Below are 19,903 nucleotides of genomic sequence, written 5' to 3'. Positions count from 1 at the left end.
TTGTCACCTCGAGGGGTAAAAAGTATAACTATTGCACTGTGTTGTACAGCTGAAACTAATTCTAAAAAATGTGTATTTCACAATAAAAAATAATAATTAAGAAAGAAGTGTAACTCTAGAAATCAATAATGATATTGGTATGCAAAATAATACCCTGGAATACAATAATCAGTTTTGTTGAACTTACGATGAACTTGCAATGACAAAGAGTTCTTGGCCTTCTATGACATGTAAATGTCGTAAATTTGTTATCAGTACATAAAATTTCTTGTACCTTGTATCTGTTCTTGTGTTTTGGAATTATTTGTTACATAAAATTTCTTGTACAATAATATGTTTAAAAAAAATGCTGGGGGGAGGGGGAGGCAAAAAATAATAATAAAAAATAAATGCTAAAATTCCTTTATAATACAAAAAACAATTTCCTAAATGTAAACAAATAAAATTTTAAATTAAAAAATTAAAAGATTATTTTCCCTGAAAAAAAAAAAAATTGCACTTCAAGTAAATTTGCTTCGAGTCCTCTACATTCTTCATCAGTAACCAAAACAACAAACCACAGAAAAATACCCTTCTTATTTTAAGAAGTTTCTGGGAGGCATATTTTTTTAAGTATTTTTCTAATTTTCTACATTGTGAGCTCATTGACCCTGAGGCAAATCAAAATCTTGATGAGGCCAGATGGAACTGGACTTGGAGCTGAGCTAGCTGCGTCCTCCACAACTAAGATTCAAGGACAACAACTTGGCTGTTCCCCTTCCCCAATTCCCTAACACTGTTCCCTCTCCCCAATTCCCAAATAAAGTCTTAAAAAAACCCAAAAAAACCTTGAATGCCAGTGGTGCTGAGAGCCCTCAGAACACAGTAAGTCAGTGCTTAAAGGGGAGGGAATGAGGTTAAAAACACATGGAAATATCCTGGTAAAGCTTTTAATGGTCTGAAACCACCCCCTGCACTCCTTAGAAGACAACTTGTTCCCCTTACACTCCAAAGATATGGGGAAGTGGCAGTGATCAGAAATCAAATTTCAATTGTATCAATCCCTGGATGTTTTTTTCTTCTGGGTTTTTCCTTTCCTCCCTTAACCCTTATATCTATCAAAACCAATAATATTTTTGTATAGATACACCAACTTGGGAAGGGAGTAGAAGCATAGACCTAGGCTGGTCTCACTTTACTGAGGCCAAGAATCCTATCCTATGGACATGGTGTGTTGAGAGGTTATAATAGCGTTTAGACCAGAATAGAGGTTGTGGTTAACGAAGCACCTTGAAAAGACCTTGAACATCCAATCAGCTTTGCATAACTACTTGATAGAATTGTATTCATAAATTCATCTAAAATTACAGATTCAAGAATGCTATAACTAATAACTATAACAAACCACAATGCAAACCAATCAGGAAAATTAAGCAATTAAACTATGCCTCACTAGCAAAAAACATAGTTAAATGTACACATGCAATCTTTTTAGTCAGATTATAGCTGAAAAAAGAAATCAGTCATTTTTCTTTGTCTTATAATTTTGCTCTTATTGATTTATATTTCATAATTGCTTTCCCCATATGATGTAAAAGCAATTCAGAGAGACAGAGACAGCCAGAGAGAGAGAGAGAGAGAGAGATGATTGCAAGGAGACCTTAGCCTTGTAGTACAAAACAAGCTTATAAATCCAGGCTTTTAATAAGCTGTCAGGTTGATTACAAAACATTTGACCTACTTTGGAAATAAATTAACATAGAGCTAAAGTATAAACTAAAATTCTTCTTAGCTAATGAAGCTTTTTGTAAATTATATTATTTCTAGTTTTGCCTTCTAAATCTTAACTGAAATAAGAGGGGTGGAAATTCCAGCACACAAATATTATAGAGAGATTAAGGCAAATTTTGACAGATTCTTTCCTGAGAAGAGGAGATTTAACTTTAGTGGTCAGAAGATGTGGTCCATCTGGAGTGTCACCAAAAACTTCTTAAACCTTACCTGGTTCTGCTTTAACGTGGACACAAGCTTCTGCAACGTGATATTTTCTTCTTCCAGCTCTGTATAGTCCTGAAGGAGGCGGGACTCTCGGAACTTATATTCTCGTATTTCATCCTTCATCCGTATTCTTTGTAGCTCCACCATCTCATTGTTCTGTAACAATAAAATAAGCAGTCAATACAAAACTTTCTTATTCCGGATTTTACGAAGTATAGATAAAGTCTGGGTAGTAAAAAACATAGTCAAGTGCCACTGAATGATGGGGATATATATTTTTGAGACACTTGATGCATTCTGAGAAATGCATCATTAGGCAATTTAATCATTGTGTGAACATTATAGAGTGTACTTACACAGGCCTAGATGGTACAGCCTCCTACACTCCTAGACTCTATGGTATTGCCTATTGCTCTTAGGCTACAAGCCTGTACAGCACGTTACTGTACAAAACAACACGAGGTTAAATCAAGCACAAGAGAAAATGACACAATCAAGAGACACAGTAAACATAAGACATATGAAGCTGTTGCTGGCTTACCACAGCATGCTGTGTTATAGCAAACTTTATAAGTAGAAAGAGTACACTCTAAAATGACAATAAAAGTATAGTAAATGCATAAACTAGTAACACAGTCATTTATTATCAAGTGTGATGTACTGTATATGATTGCATGTGCTATACTTCACAAAACCGGAAGTGCAGTAGGTTTATTTACACCAGCATCACCACAAACACATGAGCAACGTGTTGTCCTACTACATTAGGAGAACTATGACATCACTAGGTGATAGGAAGTTTTCAGCTTTGTTGTGATCTTACGGGACCACCGTTGTACATGCAGTCCATCGTTGACAGAAATGTCATTATGTGGCACATGACTGCACCATAATTTCAAAACAATGATGGTATTTCAAAATACCTGCAAAAACTGAGGTGTGGTATGAAAATACTGACCACAAAGTAACAGATGCTGCTAATACTACTGAAGTTTGTTGTCTACATTCACATGGGAAAAAAATGCTAAATTTCAGTCTGAGTTTAGTGAAAATAGAGATGTAATCGTTTTTCCCATCCAAGTTTACAGGCCTCCTGAATTCCATCCATAGACTCCCAGGACCCAGGTTCGGAAACTCTTCTGCTTCTACTTGTCCCTTAGGTCTCAGTTCAGCTGTCATCTCCTCAGAGAGGCCTTTCCCCAACAGCTAACATCAGACAGCTTCCTCTGCCCTTCACTCTCCACCCCCTTATATGCTTTATTTTATAGATCAGCATCTAGTGTAGAGTAGATACTCAAAATAATTGTTGAAGGAATAGCACTAATCTTTACTTGAAATTGGTTATTTACTTACTTTTTATATTTTTTACATATATTAAATTTCCTTTTTCATCTGAATGTAATGAACCTTTCCTGTATTGTTCATTGATATGTCCCTAATTCCTGGCACATTTTAGGCCCTTATAACCGTGGAATGAATAATACAAATGATTAAACACAAAATGTTAAGAATACTATTGCATGGATGGTGGCTTTTTGGTTTGCGTTGTTTTAAAGCGGGGAACAAAGAGAGAATAACACACTTTGGAAAAAAAAGCATGCCTAATCTGTGAAATACCTAGACGTTATAATTCTTCTTCAGTACATAGTCTAGAGATTTGGAGGCAGAAATATTACTTTATTTTCTGCTTCTTGGACAATACTTTAAACATATGTGCTCAAAAAGTATAAAATAAAAAACAGTAGAGTTTGCATATAAATTGAAATTACAATATTTCATTGAATTCTTTTACTTTATAGAAACATGAAACCTTGATATTTTTCTACTTCTTGAAAGATTCACTATTAACTGAGTGATATATATGTATATATATACACATATTTAGTTTTCCTTATTTATATGTATAAAGATATGATAAAGCCTGATACATTGGATCCCAGTGATATAGATAAAACTATAAAGAAAATATTAAGATACAAGAGATTCTGTAAGATATACATACATTGTAAAACACATTATAACCAGAAGCCCAGCTCATATACATTGAGAATTAACCATAAAATCTTATATAGTAAGACAGTAAATAAGATAAATTTTAAGACTACGGCAAAGCTAATGAGGATCACTAACAACTGATTAAAAAAAGTTAGTGAAAACTCCTGATGCTAATTAAGGAAAAGCGTGGCTGGGAAACTGGTTAAGCTAAAAGACTTGCTAGCAATAAAACAGACATGAGACCCAAAGGAAGAAAACTGGTCTATTTATTTTGCTAGAAATCCTTGTTTTGAATTGCCAAAGATTAAATTCTATGGGCAATATTCTTTGCTTCCATAATGAAACTAAAACATTGCTACTGTTGTTTGAATCACTCATCATACATTTATCTCCTACAATTTGTTTTCTTCCTGGGGTAAAATGGTGCTGAGCTCTACTAAAAACTTCTGTCGAGAATAATGAGAAAAAAAAGAACTAGAAGAATGAGAGTGAGGAAAATAAAGCATGAGAGAAAGGAGAAAAAATGGCGCAAACAGAGACCACTGTTGCCTTTTACCTCCAGAGACCTGAGCCCCAGTTCCTCCTCAGGGGACAGGGGATTAACCTGCAACGTGTAGGATAGACTATCCTCATGATATGCATGGCACCTGAGTATAGCAGCATTCTTAAAATTTTATTTTCATGAACATTAACAGGATTTCCTCCTGTGGGAATAATAAAGTCCCTCTACTACTGTCAAGAAGAAAATATAAGCATGAACACTTACTACCACACAGAGTAATGTATAAAAAAATAATAACGTCTTCCAGTTATAGGACACTTAGTCCTTTATAAATTACAGTGTTGCATTAGATCTTAATAATAGCTTGTGTGAGGTAGGTGACAGACCCTACAGTTTATTCATCTGTAAAATGGGAATCCCAATTCTTAATATGATATGGTCCCTGTGAGGCTTGAATGATATAACACGGGGAAATGAGCAGGGATGCCAGACACAGATAATTTATGCCAACGCAACAGAACAAGTGCTGTTAAAAGGGCTCACACCAAAAGGCTGAACAATCAAATCTCCACAGTGAGTCAGGGAAAGCTTTCTAAAGGAAGTCCCATTTGAGCAGAACCTTGAAGGACATATAGAGTTAACTAAATGGATCAAGAGGAGGACAAGACTTTCCAGACAGATGTCAACTGCTGAGCAAAAGCAGTCATGTTTGTGTTGAGGGCAGTACTAAAATACCCAATAGTCAGAGTGAGGGTAACACTCTTAGGGTAACAGCAAAGCTGGAGCACAGACAGAGGAAGAGAAGAAGGGAGAAGTTCAGGAAAATCTAGAAAATTGCTAATTATTTTCAGCTTATGTCTAAGTTGGGTGTTATTTCATACAATAAATGTTGAATTACAGGCTAGTGTTGTTAACCTGTGAGACATTGAGAGCAACCAAAATGTTTTCAATGCTTAGAACCTTTAAAGTTCTTAAGTCAGCTGTGGTTCAGCAGTCTGATGTGGTTGTAACGAAGTATTAATAACTTGAGACAGATTTTTGCAGGAAATTCTGTCAAAGGAATTAGGGGAGCCAGGAAAGTCTTTTAAGCAAAGCAGCCATGTGATCAGACATATGTTTTGGCAAGCGGACTCTGTTGACAGAGCAGGCAGAGGGGACTACAAGCAAGAGCCACAGAGAATAATCCACGCAGCCGCCCCAACAGCCCAAGGTGAAAGAAGATGATGAGGAATGTTGAGGAACATCTCAGAATGAACAGGACTTGGTTACTGATTGATGTGATGATAAATGAAAAAGGAGAAAAACAGTCACGTAAAACAACATGGCCTTATTAAATAAGAATAAAAGTGCCTGAACAGGGTTGTAACAAAAAATAATTTACAATGAAATGAATGTGAGAGTTGATTATGTGTCTTACAAACAATTATAAGTAGTATTAATTTGGATAGGCAAAGTAGGAATTTCTGGATCTGTGAGTGGATAAAGGAAGATAGCTGCTCTGGTCCAAGTGGAGGATGTTGGAGAGGAGAAAGGATGGGGAAGGTGGGACCAGCTTTCTCACTTCCTTCCCGGAGAGATGTCACTGCCAGAGAGTTCTGGCAGTTCAAGACCATAACATTCAATTTCCTTTATTTGGCCCAAAATTAACTCTTCGCTTGTTGAAGAGAGGAGTAGACAATAATTCATTCTCCTTGTCCCCACCCTCCAATCCCACCAGGAATTCTCTGCATAGGGCCAAGAATACTTGACCTTCTGTGGTTAACCTGATAGACACAGAGGGATATTCTTCCAAAATCACAATAAGCCAAGACCTATTGCTCTATCAGGCAGTGCTATGGGCTTCACAGGTCTTTAGGGGAACTACCAACGAAGAGAGCCAGCTATCCAGAGCACCACAGAGTCAGCATCTCCAAAGGCAGTCCAGACATAATAACTGGGGCAATGGCTAGGAACAACAAATAAGGCAATTTTGAAGTGTGGCTTAAAACACACATGCTCAGCAAGAAAAAGGAAACATAAAGAGATTTTCTGTGGCTGGGAAAAAGTAAAAAGGAGAAGAGAATTGTGATTTTAGGACAGCATTTTCCATAGTGAGATCTGTAGTAGGCTGGTTCTGTGAAGGGTTACCAAGAGTCACTCAAACATAAGTTTGGGAAATACTGGGTTAAATAAAGTTATACACTTTTGTTGTTGTTGTTGTTGTTCTCAGAGCCCTTAATATGCTCATGGGCACTGAGACTATGAAAGAGCAAGACATGGTATGTATGCAGAATGTGCTAAACTTATTTGACCACAAGACTTGCCTTTTTAAAGGAGCCTTTGACTCAGTTGGTTAAGAGCTCACTCAAAGAGTGCGAGCTCTGAGCAACAGGGTCGCCAGTTCGATTCATGGCCCGAGCTGAGCTGCCAACAGGTGGCAGGATGGATCAGCTAAAAATAAAATAAAATAAAATAAAGGAGCCTTTGAACAATCCACAGACCAAATCTTCGGAAAATGTTACTCTGAGACAATAGAAAATCACAGTATCCATACAGCTGGGTGGGGTAAACCACCAAGCTCCTTACGGCCCAACTCCATCTGGCTTCCAACTGCCGAGGGCTGAATGAACCATCAGATTTAAATAATAGCATAAAATTAAAGCAGAGGAGTAGGCAGATATTTAAAAAGGGTGAGACAAGATGATCAGGTCATGATTTGCAATGACTGAGTGACTATACAACAGTAATAAAGTTATAATGAAACCAAAATTCCATAATTCTCACTCTGAGGTATATGCAAATCTTGCTCTGAAGAAAGTAGCACCATGAAGGGTTAACTATCCTAGACTCAATTTGAAGCAATACAGGCGTCTTTCCCATGGGGTATCTGCCTCCATTAGAAGTCAAGCACCAGCCCATTTCACAAGCAGTTCACGTTTCAATGCCTCATTTCAAACACTTATCATAAGCAAAATCTTAACAGCCACCAAAAAATCTGCCCTTTTATTGTAAACATTAAAAATAAATTGCACAAAATAAATAATACATGACTAATTTTCTTATACCCTGATTTATCATTTTTCCTTCTTTTACATATATAAAAGGACATTAAAAGACTACAGATATTATTCTAAGTAAAAAAAAGAGCTTAATAAACATTTACATTGCATCGTAGTTGGGTGGAACATGCATTTTTACAGGAAAGCTTTTTGTGTAAGATTTTTTTAATCAACTTTCTTAACATATAATTCACATACCTATAATTCATCCATTTAAATTATACAAAATTCAGTGGTTTCTAATAGCTACAGAGATGTGACCATCAGCATAATTAATTTAAGAACATTTTATCACTTTAAAAATAAATTTTGTACATTTTAGATATTGCCCTCCTCCCCAAGTCCCTATCCCCCACCCCCAGCCCTAGTCAGCCACTAATCTACTTTCTACTTGCCTATATTGGACATTTCATATAAGTGGAATCATACAATATGTGGTCTTTTGAGACGGTAATCTTTTTACACAGTTTGGTCACTGCTAAAATATCTTTGTTTTTCGAAGTCTATGGGCAGCTTTACTGCAGCATGAAACATATTTCACACTATGTCAGCAAAGTACTGCATTGTGCTGGCATTTATCCAGCATATATCAGATCCAGAAATTGCAATATTATGTTTCACAAGGTAGCCTGATCATTTAAAGTTCATTCAATGGGCTGCAAGTTATTTTTTTATCAATAAAAATGTAGCTTTATGACCTGGGTATTGTAACCTGAATCACTGATTTGTTTTGGAATAAGCTTTTGCACACAAAAAATACTGGAATTTTTCTCTTTCCTGACCTTGAAGTCAGGAAACCAAGATCATTTCCCAAAGTAGCCTAGTTACCTCTTGCTTGATTTTTTAAACTTGCCTGAATTTTCCTTTTTTTAATTTCTCTCTTTTTAAACTAAAGATGCAAAACTCCAAAATGAATGATGGTATAACAGTTTTTTTTTCTCACAGTACCTCCTTATAACTATGAATATATATGCTGCCCTGATTACATAACTAGTGTGATAATTTATTAAATGGAAAAGGGAAATTTAAGTAATACACTAAATAGATTTGAAATCTAGATTGTGCAATAAACATTAAGGCTGGGTTCACAAATTTTCCAGAAATAGTTTGATCTCTAGTAAATATCCTTTCACTTCAGCTTCACAGACTTCATTACATACGACCTTGCTATAAAGAATGATCTAACCCAAGAGATAAATAGCATCAATCATCTCAGAATCATTGATTATGGTAAGTAATAAAATTCTAAAAGTTCCCATCACCAGAAGAACACACTATATATAGATTTTTATTGAGAAGAGACATCATAAAAGAAAAACAGTGAACAAAAATGGAATTAATGGTATACATTAAAATGGTTTTTTTTAAATGGAAGTAAACATTGAAATGAAGAAACAATTAGAGGGATAAGAATGTAGAAAAGATTGAAGATAAAATGCAAGATGATTATCACTGGGAAGAAAAGGTTGAACAGAAATGAGAGTATTAATATAAGTTATAACTTGATTTGAAAGGTACAAGTTAACCCCTCAAGAGACTGAAGGTTATTAGAGACCCTATTTTTGTTTATTGTTTAGGTATGTGTGTATAGTAGAGGTTGATTGCTTGGTCATTCATCCATAGAGTTTCTGAAGCTTTTACAGGATATCTGGCTGGTCTGAACTAGCTGTTTATTTTTGTTGCTATAAAACACCTGCATTATTCAGGATATAAAGTTTAGTACAAACACTGGTAATGAAAAAGAAAGCTAAAAATAATAGTGAATATAGTTACTCAAATGAAGTCTTCAATAGATAGAAGAGTATCAAAAAGTATAGCTTCTTTGTACACCCGAAACTAATAATAATAATAATAATAATAATAATAATAATAATAATAATAGCTTCAGAGAGGCAACTGGTTTATAAAGATGTGGGTGACAGAGTAAAAAATAGCTTTGGACATGGACCTGAATTCAAATGATTGGTTTACACCAAAAAATTTCTGGGACTTTCAGTTCTCTTCCATCTAAACACAGAAAAAGAGCTTTTCAGCTCAACTCCAGAGTTGTCAGAAATAAATGAGAAACTATTTCTAAAAGCACTTTGCAAATTGTAATGAGCTACCATACATCTTTGTTAATAGGTAGTTTTTAGAAAGTCAGTTAAAAGCTTTTGTAGGTCTGTGTTGAAGATCCTTTAGAGAATGTTCTTTATCAGTTACCATTTGAAGATTCTTTGAAAAAGCCATTCAATATGTAGATATGATTCTAACTCATCTCATGAACAATTTAAGGTGAGGAAATACTGATGCCAGACACAGAAATTATAAAAATATATACAGTGAATAAAAATCTCACTTCCCAAAAACAAAAATCTCACTCCCCTCTTGCCTCACATCACCCTAGTTTCCACCCCCAACTCCCAACCCACTGTTTGTAGTATATCTCATATATACTTCCAGATTCCTTTGTATCTTACTTATTATCAAACTTTACCTGTAGAGCCACCTTAGTCCCACGTGAAAATGAACATGGTTAATATAATTTCATAATGGACTAATCATTGCAAAGTTATTTTATTTATATGTGTGTGTATATGTATATTTATGCACAGATATATCACTGGAATCTGTATCTCATATAGCATTCTTCAGTCACAGGCTGGAATTTACTTACTTAATAAGCATTTATGCAATATTTACAATGTACCGAGACTGTTCTAAGCGCTTTAGAAATATGAAACTCTTTTCACCTTTAACCCGCCTAACAACTCTATGAGGTGGATACCATTATTAATCCTGTTTTACACCTAGGCTAACTAAGGCATGGGAAGGTTATGTAATAATTTTCCCAAAGTTCAAGAAATGTCAGGAGTCAATCTACTTCTAGAACACGTGTTCTTACTGTGTTCTGCTGCCTTACAAATGGCTTATGAAAGTGATTTGTTGCTTGTATGGAATGGCTAATACAAATCAGATTATTGTAACCTCTCTCTTTAGGTTTCAGTTTCCTTTGCTCTATGAAATAATGAATGAATATAAATATACATGCTTCCGTAAATATGCCCCAGTTCATAATGTATTAGTGTGTGCTATTTCTGAAAAGTAAATTACTTCATGATTTTCAAGATAACTTCCTGCAAAATTTCCTCAGAACTGCTTCTGGAGCTAATGGTATAATGGCAGCAGAGGTGCCCACATTTTGAATACTCACTGACTATTAAATAAGTTTCACAGGTAAAAGCTCTTATTGCTGAAGCAAAGTAATACCTGTAACCCCAAATATGACAGTGTTTCCAGAATCATTTCCCTATGAAGGCTTTCAATATTCTGGGAATGTGAGTACACAGGTTAAGTAATATAGGATTCTAGTTGTGTGTGTGCTTCTTAAAATATGTCACAAACGCTGAAGTATTGATCTATCTTAACTGGCTTTCCAATGTTCAACAATTACATTAAAAGTCTAAGAAATTCAAAGATGTATCTTTCAAGTAATTATTAAAGGTAGTCAATTTTCTACTTCTGACAATCTACATTAAAGTTTCCAAAAGAACTCTCCTTACTAAGATCTTCCTGGTATCAGATTTTCCTTTTGCTTTGAAAGAAGTGGAAACTGAACTTTGGAATCACCTAAAGAAAAGAATTTGGTGTGACAGGAGTGATACAAGTTAGGGCAAGGCCTAGGTAGTGAAATTTAAAAGTTATAAGGTCCAGGTGAGAGGCAAACAATATTAGCAAAGGATATGGACTATTGTGTACGGTCCAGGTTAACTTGCAGCCTTATGCTCATCTCCAGGGACCCTGGACATCTGTGACTGACCCTGGACCAGGACAAGGATGAAACGGACTGACTAGTGACTTATGTGCTGTTTAAAGCCTGAAACCCCCTTAATGCACACTCTACTAGTTTGTCTATATTATTTATAGGTGAGGTACTTCGCTTCATAGGTTACACTGTCTAATTTCAGCTATATGAGCAGAAGGTATAAAAGGCTTTTTTTGTAAACTTGAATCTTGGCTTCCCTGAAAATAGGTATCTTGTAGGTATCTTAGTGGTTTACAACCTGAACACACAGCATATCCAGTGAGATTAAGAAAGGGCTCTGGGGCAGCATCTGGAAGTCTCAGACCTCTGTCTGTTGGCCTGTGTTTTCTTTCTCCTGCTGCACCACATCCTTTAGTTTCCCTAAATTGAGGGGGAGCAGAATAAGCCACCCCAGAATGGGCCCTTCTGGCATGTGGTTTATTTCAAGCTGAAGACAATCGGGGCCCAGCAGACGCAGGAAGAGCCTTTTAGCTCCCCCTTAACTACCTAAAAGAGTTTAGGAAGGGGAACTGTACCAGGATGAGAGCTATTACCAGACAGAACTTTTTATATCAGAAAGATTTACTTGCATGATGTGGCAAACATCTGTTTACCAAACATTTGCTCTTCTCAGCTTCCTGTGAATTGTCTTCCTCTGCTTTGAAGACACAGACCCTTACCCTATTATTTTTAGCTCAGGATGGTACATAAGCCTCAATTACCTGATTTCCAGGGAGTCTCATATTTTTATGGGGCTCCCATATGTATGAAATTTTTCTTCCTGTTAATCTGTCTTATGTCAATTTAATTATTAGACTAGCCTAGAACCTAGAAGGAAAGAAGGGAAAAGTTTTCTGCCCCTATATAGCCTTATATGACTATACTCTTTGGAATCTTGTGAGTCCTTTCAAGGATCTGACCCTGTGTCATTGCAACTTCAGTAAAAAAGCAAACAAAACCAGAAACTGAGGATAGAAAAGGAGAATGCAATCATTATAAATTCCAGCAACCATCCAGTAAGACACTACACAGACGAGAAGGAGCAACCTTATATATGTATGTATATATAGATATAGTCATTAACATTTTTCCTTCTTGGCAGGTGAAGGTAAATAGATTCTAAGTCTCTGGTTTTTCTTTTATATGAAAACAACTGCTTCGTTGTCATTACTTATTTTACAATCACTCAAAGTGATTTTTTTTCTCAATCAATTACAGTGCTATTGAAGTGGGAAACCTTGATTATTTAATGTTTTAATAAAAGTCATTTTAACCACATGCATAGGACTTATCAGACACAGGAAAGAATATTCTCAACAAGAGAACGTTATGACACAACTATATATTAACTATTCTGTATTAGCAGCTGGTAATTAAACATATGATGTAAATAGTTAAATACAAAGAATTTCTATAGCATGTTTTATTACAATAATGAGTAAACTGAGGCCAAGAGAGATTAAAGAAATGGGCATAGCTCACAGAGGTAGGAAATGATAGCTCTAAGTTTTGACCCAGGTCCCCAGATCCCTAAGTCTGAGCTACTAACATTAAGACACCCTGGCTTAGAAACTCAGGCAGAAAGCCAAAGAAAAAAGACTGCAAGGAAAAATATATGTGAGGAGAAAATGAAGACAATTCCTCGTTTTCTGAGCTCCCAAAAATGGAGGAGGCAGGGAGTACTACGAAAACAGAGAACTGAAGGGTCATAGCCTAAAGCTCTGAGTGCAGTGTTACTTGGCTCAAAGGAAGGACACTAATTCAGAGGGAAAATGGGAGTGTCTGGGGAGATGAGAACATGCTTTACCCCGTGGAGTCTCAGAGTTCCACACAGGACCTCAAAGGATGGCTCCCTTCCCCCAGCCCTGGGAAAGGATTTTGGAAAACGTGAGTGAAGGTCTTCTTTTGGCACCTGATGGTTAGGGGCTCCTACAGTCAGAGCTGCACTGTGAGAGAGCAGGATGGCTTCTGGCTGGCGAGCGACTGGTGTCTATGTTGCTCCTGAAGACTCCGCTGGCCACACTTCACACGTAGGGTCCCTCTCAGTTTACAGAGAAAAGAAGTTTTTATACCAAACAAAGTCTAATAAGAAGGCCTTTCATAGATACACAAAGACCAGTGATGTATTTTTCCCTGCCCTGAATTTCAATTAGTATCTTAGGCAACGAAATGACTGTTTGAGAAATGTCTGCATTTAGTCTGTGGGCCAAGGCCAAAGAAAAATTATAAAATGTATATTAAGAATCACTACTAGCCAAATGAACTCTTAGTGTGTGTGTGGGGCGGGGGGTGGAGGAGGGATATTTCATAAGAGTATTCTGCTGGAGTTTCCTATTTTTAAAAATCTTGTCATAGTTTTGCCTAAAAACTCCTGAAAATTACCTTTTTCTTTACCTATTTAACATTTAGTGAGTTAAATAATGAGATACAATACGGTCCCGTCCACCATTTAATTAATCAAAATACATATGAGATATCTTTGATTCTTTGGTTGTACCTCACTTATTTAATTTCTCCTCTCTCAAACTTGTATACTTTCAGTAAAGCTCACATTCTCTAGAAACAATTAGACTGACAGACTTTTGAAATATGAAAATTTTCAGTAAGCCAGAGCTGCTTTTTGTAAAGAAGCATCCATAACACAAATATCACATCAGTTACATTCAGATACTTAAGATTTGTATTATTTTGTTACTATTATTTTATTTCCATTCATATATTAAAATGCTTTATTCATTCCTATTTTAATCATTTCATTAATGAATTGAGAATATAAATCTAAATAATTATATTTTAGATTAATCACAATTGTAAATTAACACATGACTGGCTTAAAACAAGTTAATTTTAAGCAAACATAAAATTAAAGAGTATTTTTTATAAATCAAAGTGAACACTTTTAGCATATATTCCTACTGAGTTACTGAACAACGTCTCAGCCATAAGACTTATGGTGGCATCAGAAGTCAAGTTCAAAGTGTTATAAACCTAGATATTTTAAATTTCATCTATAAAACTGTTAGAAATACTAAACGATGCACTAAATAATTACCTATCTTTGATAAAATATTTCTCTATAGTTTTTTTCTTTCTGGATAAAAACAAATTAGAAAGCTATAAGTTTAGACTAATAAAAATGCTTTTTTGAATATGGAGAATGGCCTGTTAAATTACTCATCTTATAGTTAGTTTCTCTATAGTACCTAGGTCTGAAGAGGAATATGCTCTAAGTTTTCAGTCTAAGAAAATTATTTACATTAAAAATAAAAACTCTTACTCTCAAAGTCTGGGAGGACAGCATTCATATTTATATTCCTTTAAAAAAAATCATAGCAACATTTACTTTAAGTCCGAAATATTATGTATTCATAAACCTATTTCCAATATTGTATTTTAAATAAATCTGCTTTTTTAATATGATGTTCAATATTAATATGTACTACTATTTAAATCTAATAATATATTAATTCTAGGGAGAAAGGAACAAATAATGACCACTTAAAGTCGTGAACATATTATTCATAACAGAGATTCTCAATATGTGGTCCTGGAACCAGCAGCATCAACAGCACATGATAACTTATTAAAAATGCAAATTCTCAAGCCCCACCCCAGACCTACTGAATCGGAAAGTCTGTGTTCTAACAAGCTCTTCTGATGCACACTAAGTTTGACAACCACTTTTCCAATAAGAGAATTCAACTTATAACAGCTTAAGTTCATTCAGAAAATAGATGTTCACAGTCGGTTGGTCTATTAGCTATTCAATGACATCAACTGTCCAGCAATTACAAATAAATCAGTGGGAGAGACAAACAATGGAACAAAATAGAGAGCACAGAAACACTCATATTTATGTTAAGACTTAATAAACAACAGTGATATCATTGCAGATTAGTGAGGAACAGATAGGCTAGAAGAAAATATATGAGAATATATTTATAACTTTGCAGCAGAATTTCTCAAATAAGAAACTAAAGTGGCTTACCATAGAGGAAAAGATTGATACATTTAACTAAATTAAAATTCAATACTTCTGTTCATCCAAATATCATTAACAATAAAGCAAAAGAAAAGATAAGCCTCTAACTAGGAATAGATATTTCTCACATATATTGATAAAGACTTGTATTAATACTTATTCATTTAACAATTATTCACTGAGTGTTTACTATGTGCCAGGCACTATTATAAGTGCCAGGGATATCATCAACAACAACAAACTAAGGGGATTTCTGCTCTCTTAACTTACGTGTTTTGCTTACAATAGACTTAATAAGTAAATTATACAGTTTATTTATTTAAATTATAGATAAATTATATACCTTATGTATCCATACAGGGACCCAGAGGGACAAAGTTTGGAAGATTGGGACAAGGAGGTCTGGAGAAGAAGTGTATGGATGGATTCATGGTAGTGATCATGGAGTGTGAAGATGTTTGTATTGAATATTAATACTTTTCAGAGAACATCTATTGTACATCAGGAAGAGACACTAAATTACCAGGTAGACAGAATGACTTAGACAGTTGATATCTGCCAGCCTCTGTCACTGCCACTCTTATGCTGACACAATGGAACCACGCAGGTACTAGGGGGCTCCTGTCTGAACATAACAGGATTCAAGTCTCAAGGCCAGGATTCTTAGGGCAGAGCTCTAATTTCCACAAAGTGATTAAGGTACTATTCATTAACTTCTTGCTCATTCTAAATTCTATCTAATCTGTCATTATCTTGGATTTTGGACCACAGCGGGTCCCAAAATATGTTTTAGGTGATGTGGTTCAACTGCTGTTCTGGCAGGTGACATGAAGGAGCTCTAAAGAGTCAGGTCAGGGCCGGCAGAGTGGCGCGTTGGTTAAGAGCTGGCTTGGGACACCAGAGGGCCCCGGTTCGGATCCCACATATGAGGGCCAGTGACACTGCCCTCTACAGCTAAGATGCTGAACAACAGCTCAACCTGGAGCTGGGCTGCTGTGAGTCGCCGGTGATAGGTAGGCTGCAGCCCCTGCTGCAGTGGGTTGCCATGGGCTACTGTGTGTAGCCAGCAGCCAGTGTAAGTGGCCAGCAGCCGCCGTGATCGGCCGTCCAGAAGCCGGTGACTGATCTGCCTCGCCCGGTAAGAGCAATGATGGTGCCAACTTGGGCCAGTGAAGCAATGTCCTCCACAACTAGACTGAAGAACAAAAAGGACACCAACTTGTCTGTTCCCCTTCCCCCAATTCCCCAGCACTGTTCCCATCCCCCCAATTACCCAATTTAAAAAATATATGTATTAAAAAAAAAAAAGTCAGGTCATAATTAACGAGGAAATGAATTTTTTAAATATGGCCCATCACGATAGTCACTATGCTGAAAAGAAAATTATCTGTTGTAAAATTGACAATTACCAATAAAATTTTAAATTTTTAAAAAATATTTCAGGAACGTTTCTCAGACAAGAAAATCCTCTAGTAGATACAATGCAATTCTTTGATGCAATGGCTCTCTTCCCCATGTCCCCACCACCACTGTAGGGTTCTATTAAAATAAATTGTTTATGTATACATAGATAGAATTATAGGACTATGACCTTGGAGGGGAAATGACTGATGGCACAGAAATAACCTAAACTGAAATGGTCTCTGTGCTTAGATGAGGAAATCTGTATATATCATCGTTAAAAGTTTAAACCAATTTGTGAAAAGCAATGGAAGATTCTAATAGGCTATGTCTATAACAATGGATGCACAACAAAATGGAGAGAGATGACACACTTATCCACTATCCTCCTAACAAGCTACGAGGTATGTTTTGGGGCAGGTAACAAACGTACACTCTTCATGCTTCAGAATTCCATTCTCCATTCTAATTCACTTGAGCAAGAAGGGATGATGGAAGAGTCTGTTCCTGAAGCAAACTGCTGTCCGAGACTGAAAATGTGCCAAGCAGAGCTTCTTCTAAACTGAGTAATGGCCTTGTAATTCAATCAACAACAGAACCAACTACATGAACCTAAACGTCCTCGTTTATAGTTACCTGATTTTTTTTTCTCTTTTAACCAAGACACTTGCATAGAACTTCTGCGTTTAGCCATGATCAAGGACTTAAACTTTCATGGTAAACAATCAGAAAACTGGACAAAGTATATGAAACAGCTGTTTTCAGACATTAAACAACAGGCCTGAAGGTCTGTGAACTCTAGAAGAAGGGAAACAGATGAGGTTGGCACTAGGAACACACCAACTTTCTGCCTGGAGGCAATTCATGGGCTGCAGGTGCAGGCAGGGGAACCCAGAGGCCCAGCCGAGGTGAGAGATGGAGCACAGAGCTCAGGAAGTTGAAGTGGCTAGAAGTTGCCAGGTAGAATTCTGGAAAGGAGAGCACTACATAGAAAAAGACCTCCGGAAATCTGCATAAGGGTTTCCTTGGGTCCTTCCTGTGCACAAAGCCGCACATGCCTATTCTATGAAAAACATTATGCAAAACACTGGAATCACAAAGAAACACAGGACACGGTGTCTGCCTTCCAGGGCTAAAACATAATGAAGAATTTCACATTGGTAATTAATGATTTCGTTTTCTCTTCTTGATTATATCTACCATTCTTTCACAATTTTACAATTCTTTTTAATTTCTGAATATAATTTTTACTATAACAAAAATCTGAACTTTACTAATTCTGTATGTATTTGATTTTTTTATGGAGACGGTATTGTAGACATATAACCATTCATTCCTTTTATTAGCTCAACAAATATGCATTGAATGCATACAAGATGCAAGAAATTGTGTAGGCTTTATGAAAGACAACATCAAGAGAATGAGAAGACAAGCCACAGTCTGGGAGAAAGCATGTGCAAAAGACACAGCTGATAAAGAACTCACCCTATTCCCATAATTATTTCTGGGTTCCCCCTAGCTGTCCTTATGGGCTCAGAAACGTGGCCCGTCAAGGAATGAGCCATTTCCTTCCTCTCCTGTTCTGGCCCCTTCTGGCAATGTCCACTCCTTGGCCTTCACTGCCTCCCAACTGGTACACCAGGCCTTGCTGCCTGGTGATGCTGCGTACAGCTGGTAACAGTACTACTGAGGTGGTTGAAACTCTTTCATGTAACACCACAGAAGTTGTGGAATCCCCTCAGCAGCAAAATGACTCAAAATGCAAAGTCTCACTTAATTCCAAGAAATTAAGTAGTTTTCCTTCCCTGTAGTATCACCCTTTTCCACTTGGGTTGACAGCAATGCTGCTTGTGTCTTCGTGGCTGACAGACTTTTACTTAGTGCGTCACCATCCCCATACCCTCTCCCTACAACACCTATTCTCCTATTCCACGCATACACAAACAGACGCGAAAATCCACAAAGATCTGAGCAGGAGGAGCCATCTGAGCGACAAACACCCAGAATTGCCCTCTGACAATGCACACATTTGTGGGTCAAGGGAAGAAAACAAGAATAGGAAGGGATAAAACATAGAATTACATGATTATTACTACTTACACTCTGTGCATCTAGGAAATACCTTTGTAGAAGTTTTGGATGAGTTCCTTAGCACAGGGCCTGGCACATAGGTATTCAATAAATATTTGTTAAATTAGGGGTGACTGGTCAGCTCAGTTGGTTAGAGCATGGTGCTGATCACACCAAGGTTGCCAGTTCGATCCCCGCATGGGCCACTGTGAGCTGCAGCCTCCCTAAAAGAGTCAACTATGCCATTGTAGCCTGAAAGCAATGTGTAACCAATGACCATGGTTGTTCCCCAATAAAAATTTTAAAATAATAATAACAATTTGTTAAATGAATCCATGAGATACAGGAACCAATCTCATGGAAACCATGTGCTTGGGCCTGCCTAGGTAATAAAGTCCCCATTAGCACTCACAATAGCACTCACTTACATTTGCATTACATATTATCCCCAGCCCAGCCAGGAAATTATGATATTTTGAATCAGAGGTCTATTTGCCTAAAAGGTTATTTTGATTGAAATAGAAATTCAGATAAGGGGAGACTTTCCAGGGAAACTTCCAGGTACTCAAGCAGTAGAAGTTTTATTTAAGACCCTCAGGCAATTAAGACCCCAGTAATTGCCCGGGCTGACCTCAGTGAGGAAAAGCAGATACTGCTCGCCCACACAGGTTGTCCTGGGCATCCTAAGGAGCTCAGACAGACATTTAATCTAGAAACTCACCAGCAGCATTCAGAGGAACAGCAGGCGAGTAACATGATCAAGAGCAATGTTTTCAACTTGTGGCCTGTGACCCAGCAGTGGTTTGCAAAATCAATTTAGAGAGTTGATTCCAGCATTTAAAAAAAAAATAAATGAAATAATATGAATAGAATAGGGTCAAGTAGGATAGAAGAGACGATATCAGCGTGCATTGAGGAAAGCAACAGTAAGCACTATTTCATGACATTTTACCTTGGAAATGTGTATTATATGCTCACCTACTCCTTCCTGTACACGGATGTGTACACACACACATGCATGCATCTGAGTGCTGGGTAGCAACGTAAAACGTATCGCTTATTGTGGGCTGTGTAAGCAATGTCTGCAAGGCACCGCTACAGGGAAGGCAGCCACAGGTAACCGCCATGAACTGGAGAGTGAGCTCATATCCACC

At 36.8% G+C, this 19,903-nt stretch overlaps 1 protein-coding gene across 15 annotated transcripts in view; it reads right to left on the bottom strand.

Moving 5' to 3' along the window:
- BICD1 (BICD cargo adaptor 1) overlaps positions 1 to 19,903 on the bottom strand; it is a 224,637-nt gene that overhangs the window by 63,241 nt on the left and 141,493 nt on the right. For all 15 annotated transcript variants that reach the window (XR_002122047.1, XR_002122046.1, XM_019625669.1 and 12 more), the window contains exon 3: positions 1,981 to 2,133. Coding sequence is in view for 13 of the 15 variants with exons in the window: in XM_019625669.1 (XP_019481214.1) it covers positions 1,981 to 2,133 (153 nt within the window). In the remaining 2 variants the exon portion in view is untranslated. The remainder of the gene's footprint in view (positions 1 to 1,980; positions 2,134 to 19,903) is intronic.

This window comes from Hipposideros armiger, unplaced genomic scaffold (assembly GCF_001890085.2).
Source record: "Hipposideros armiger isolate ML-2016 unplaced genomic scaffold, ASM189008v1 scaffold_638, whole genome shotgun sequence".
Taxonomy (NCBI): Eukaryota; Metazoa; Chordata; class Mammalia; order Chiroptera; family Hipposideridae; genus Hipposideros; species Hipposideros armiger.
The sequence above is the reverse complement of the archived record's forward strand: the minus strand, read 5'-3'. Positions and strand labels throughout refer to the sequence as shown.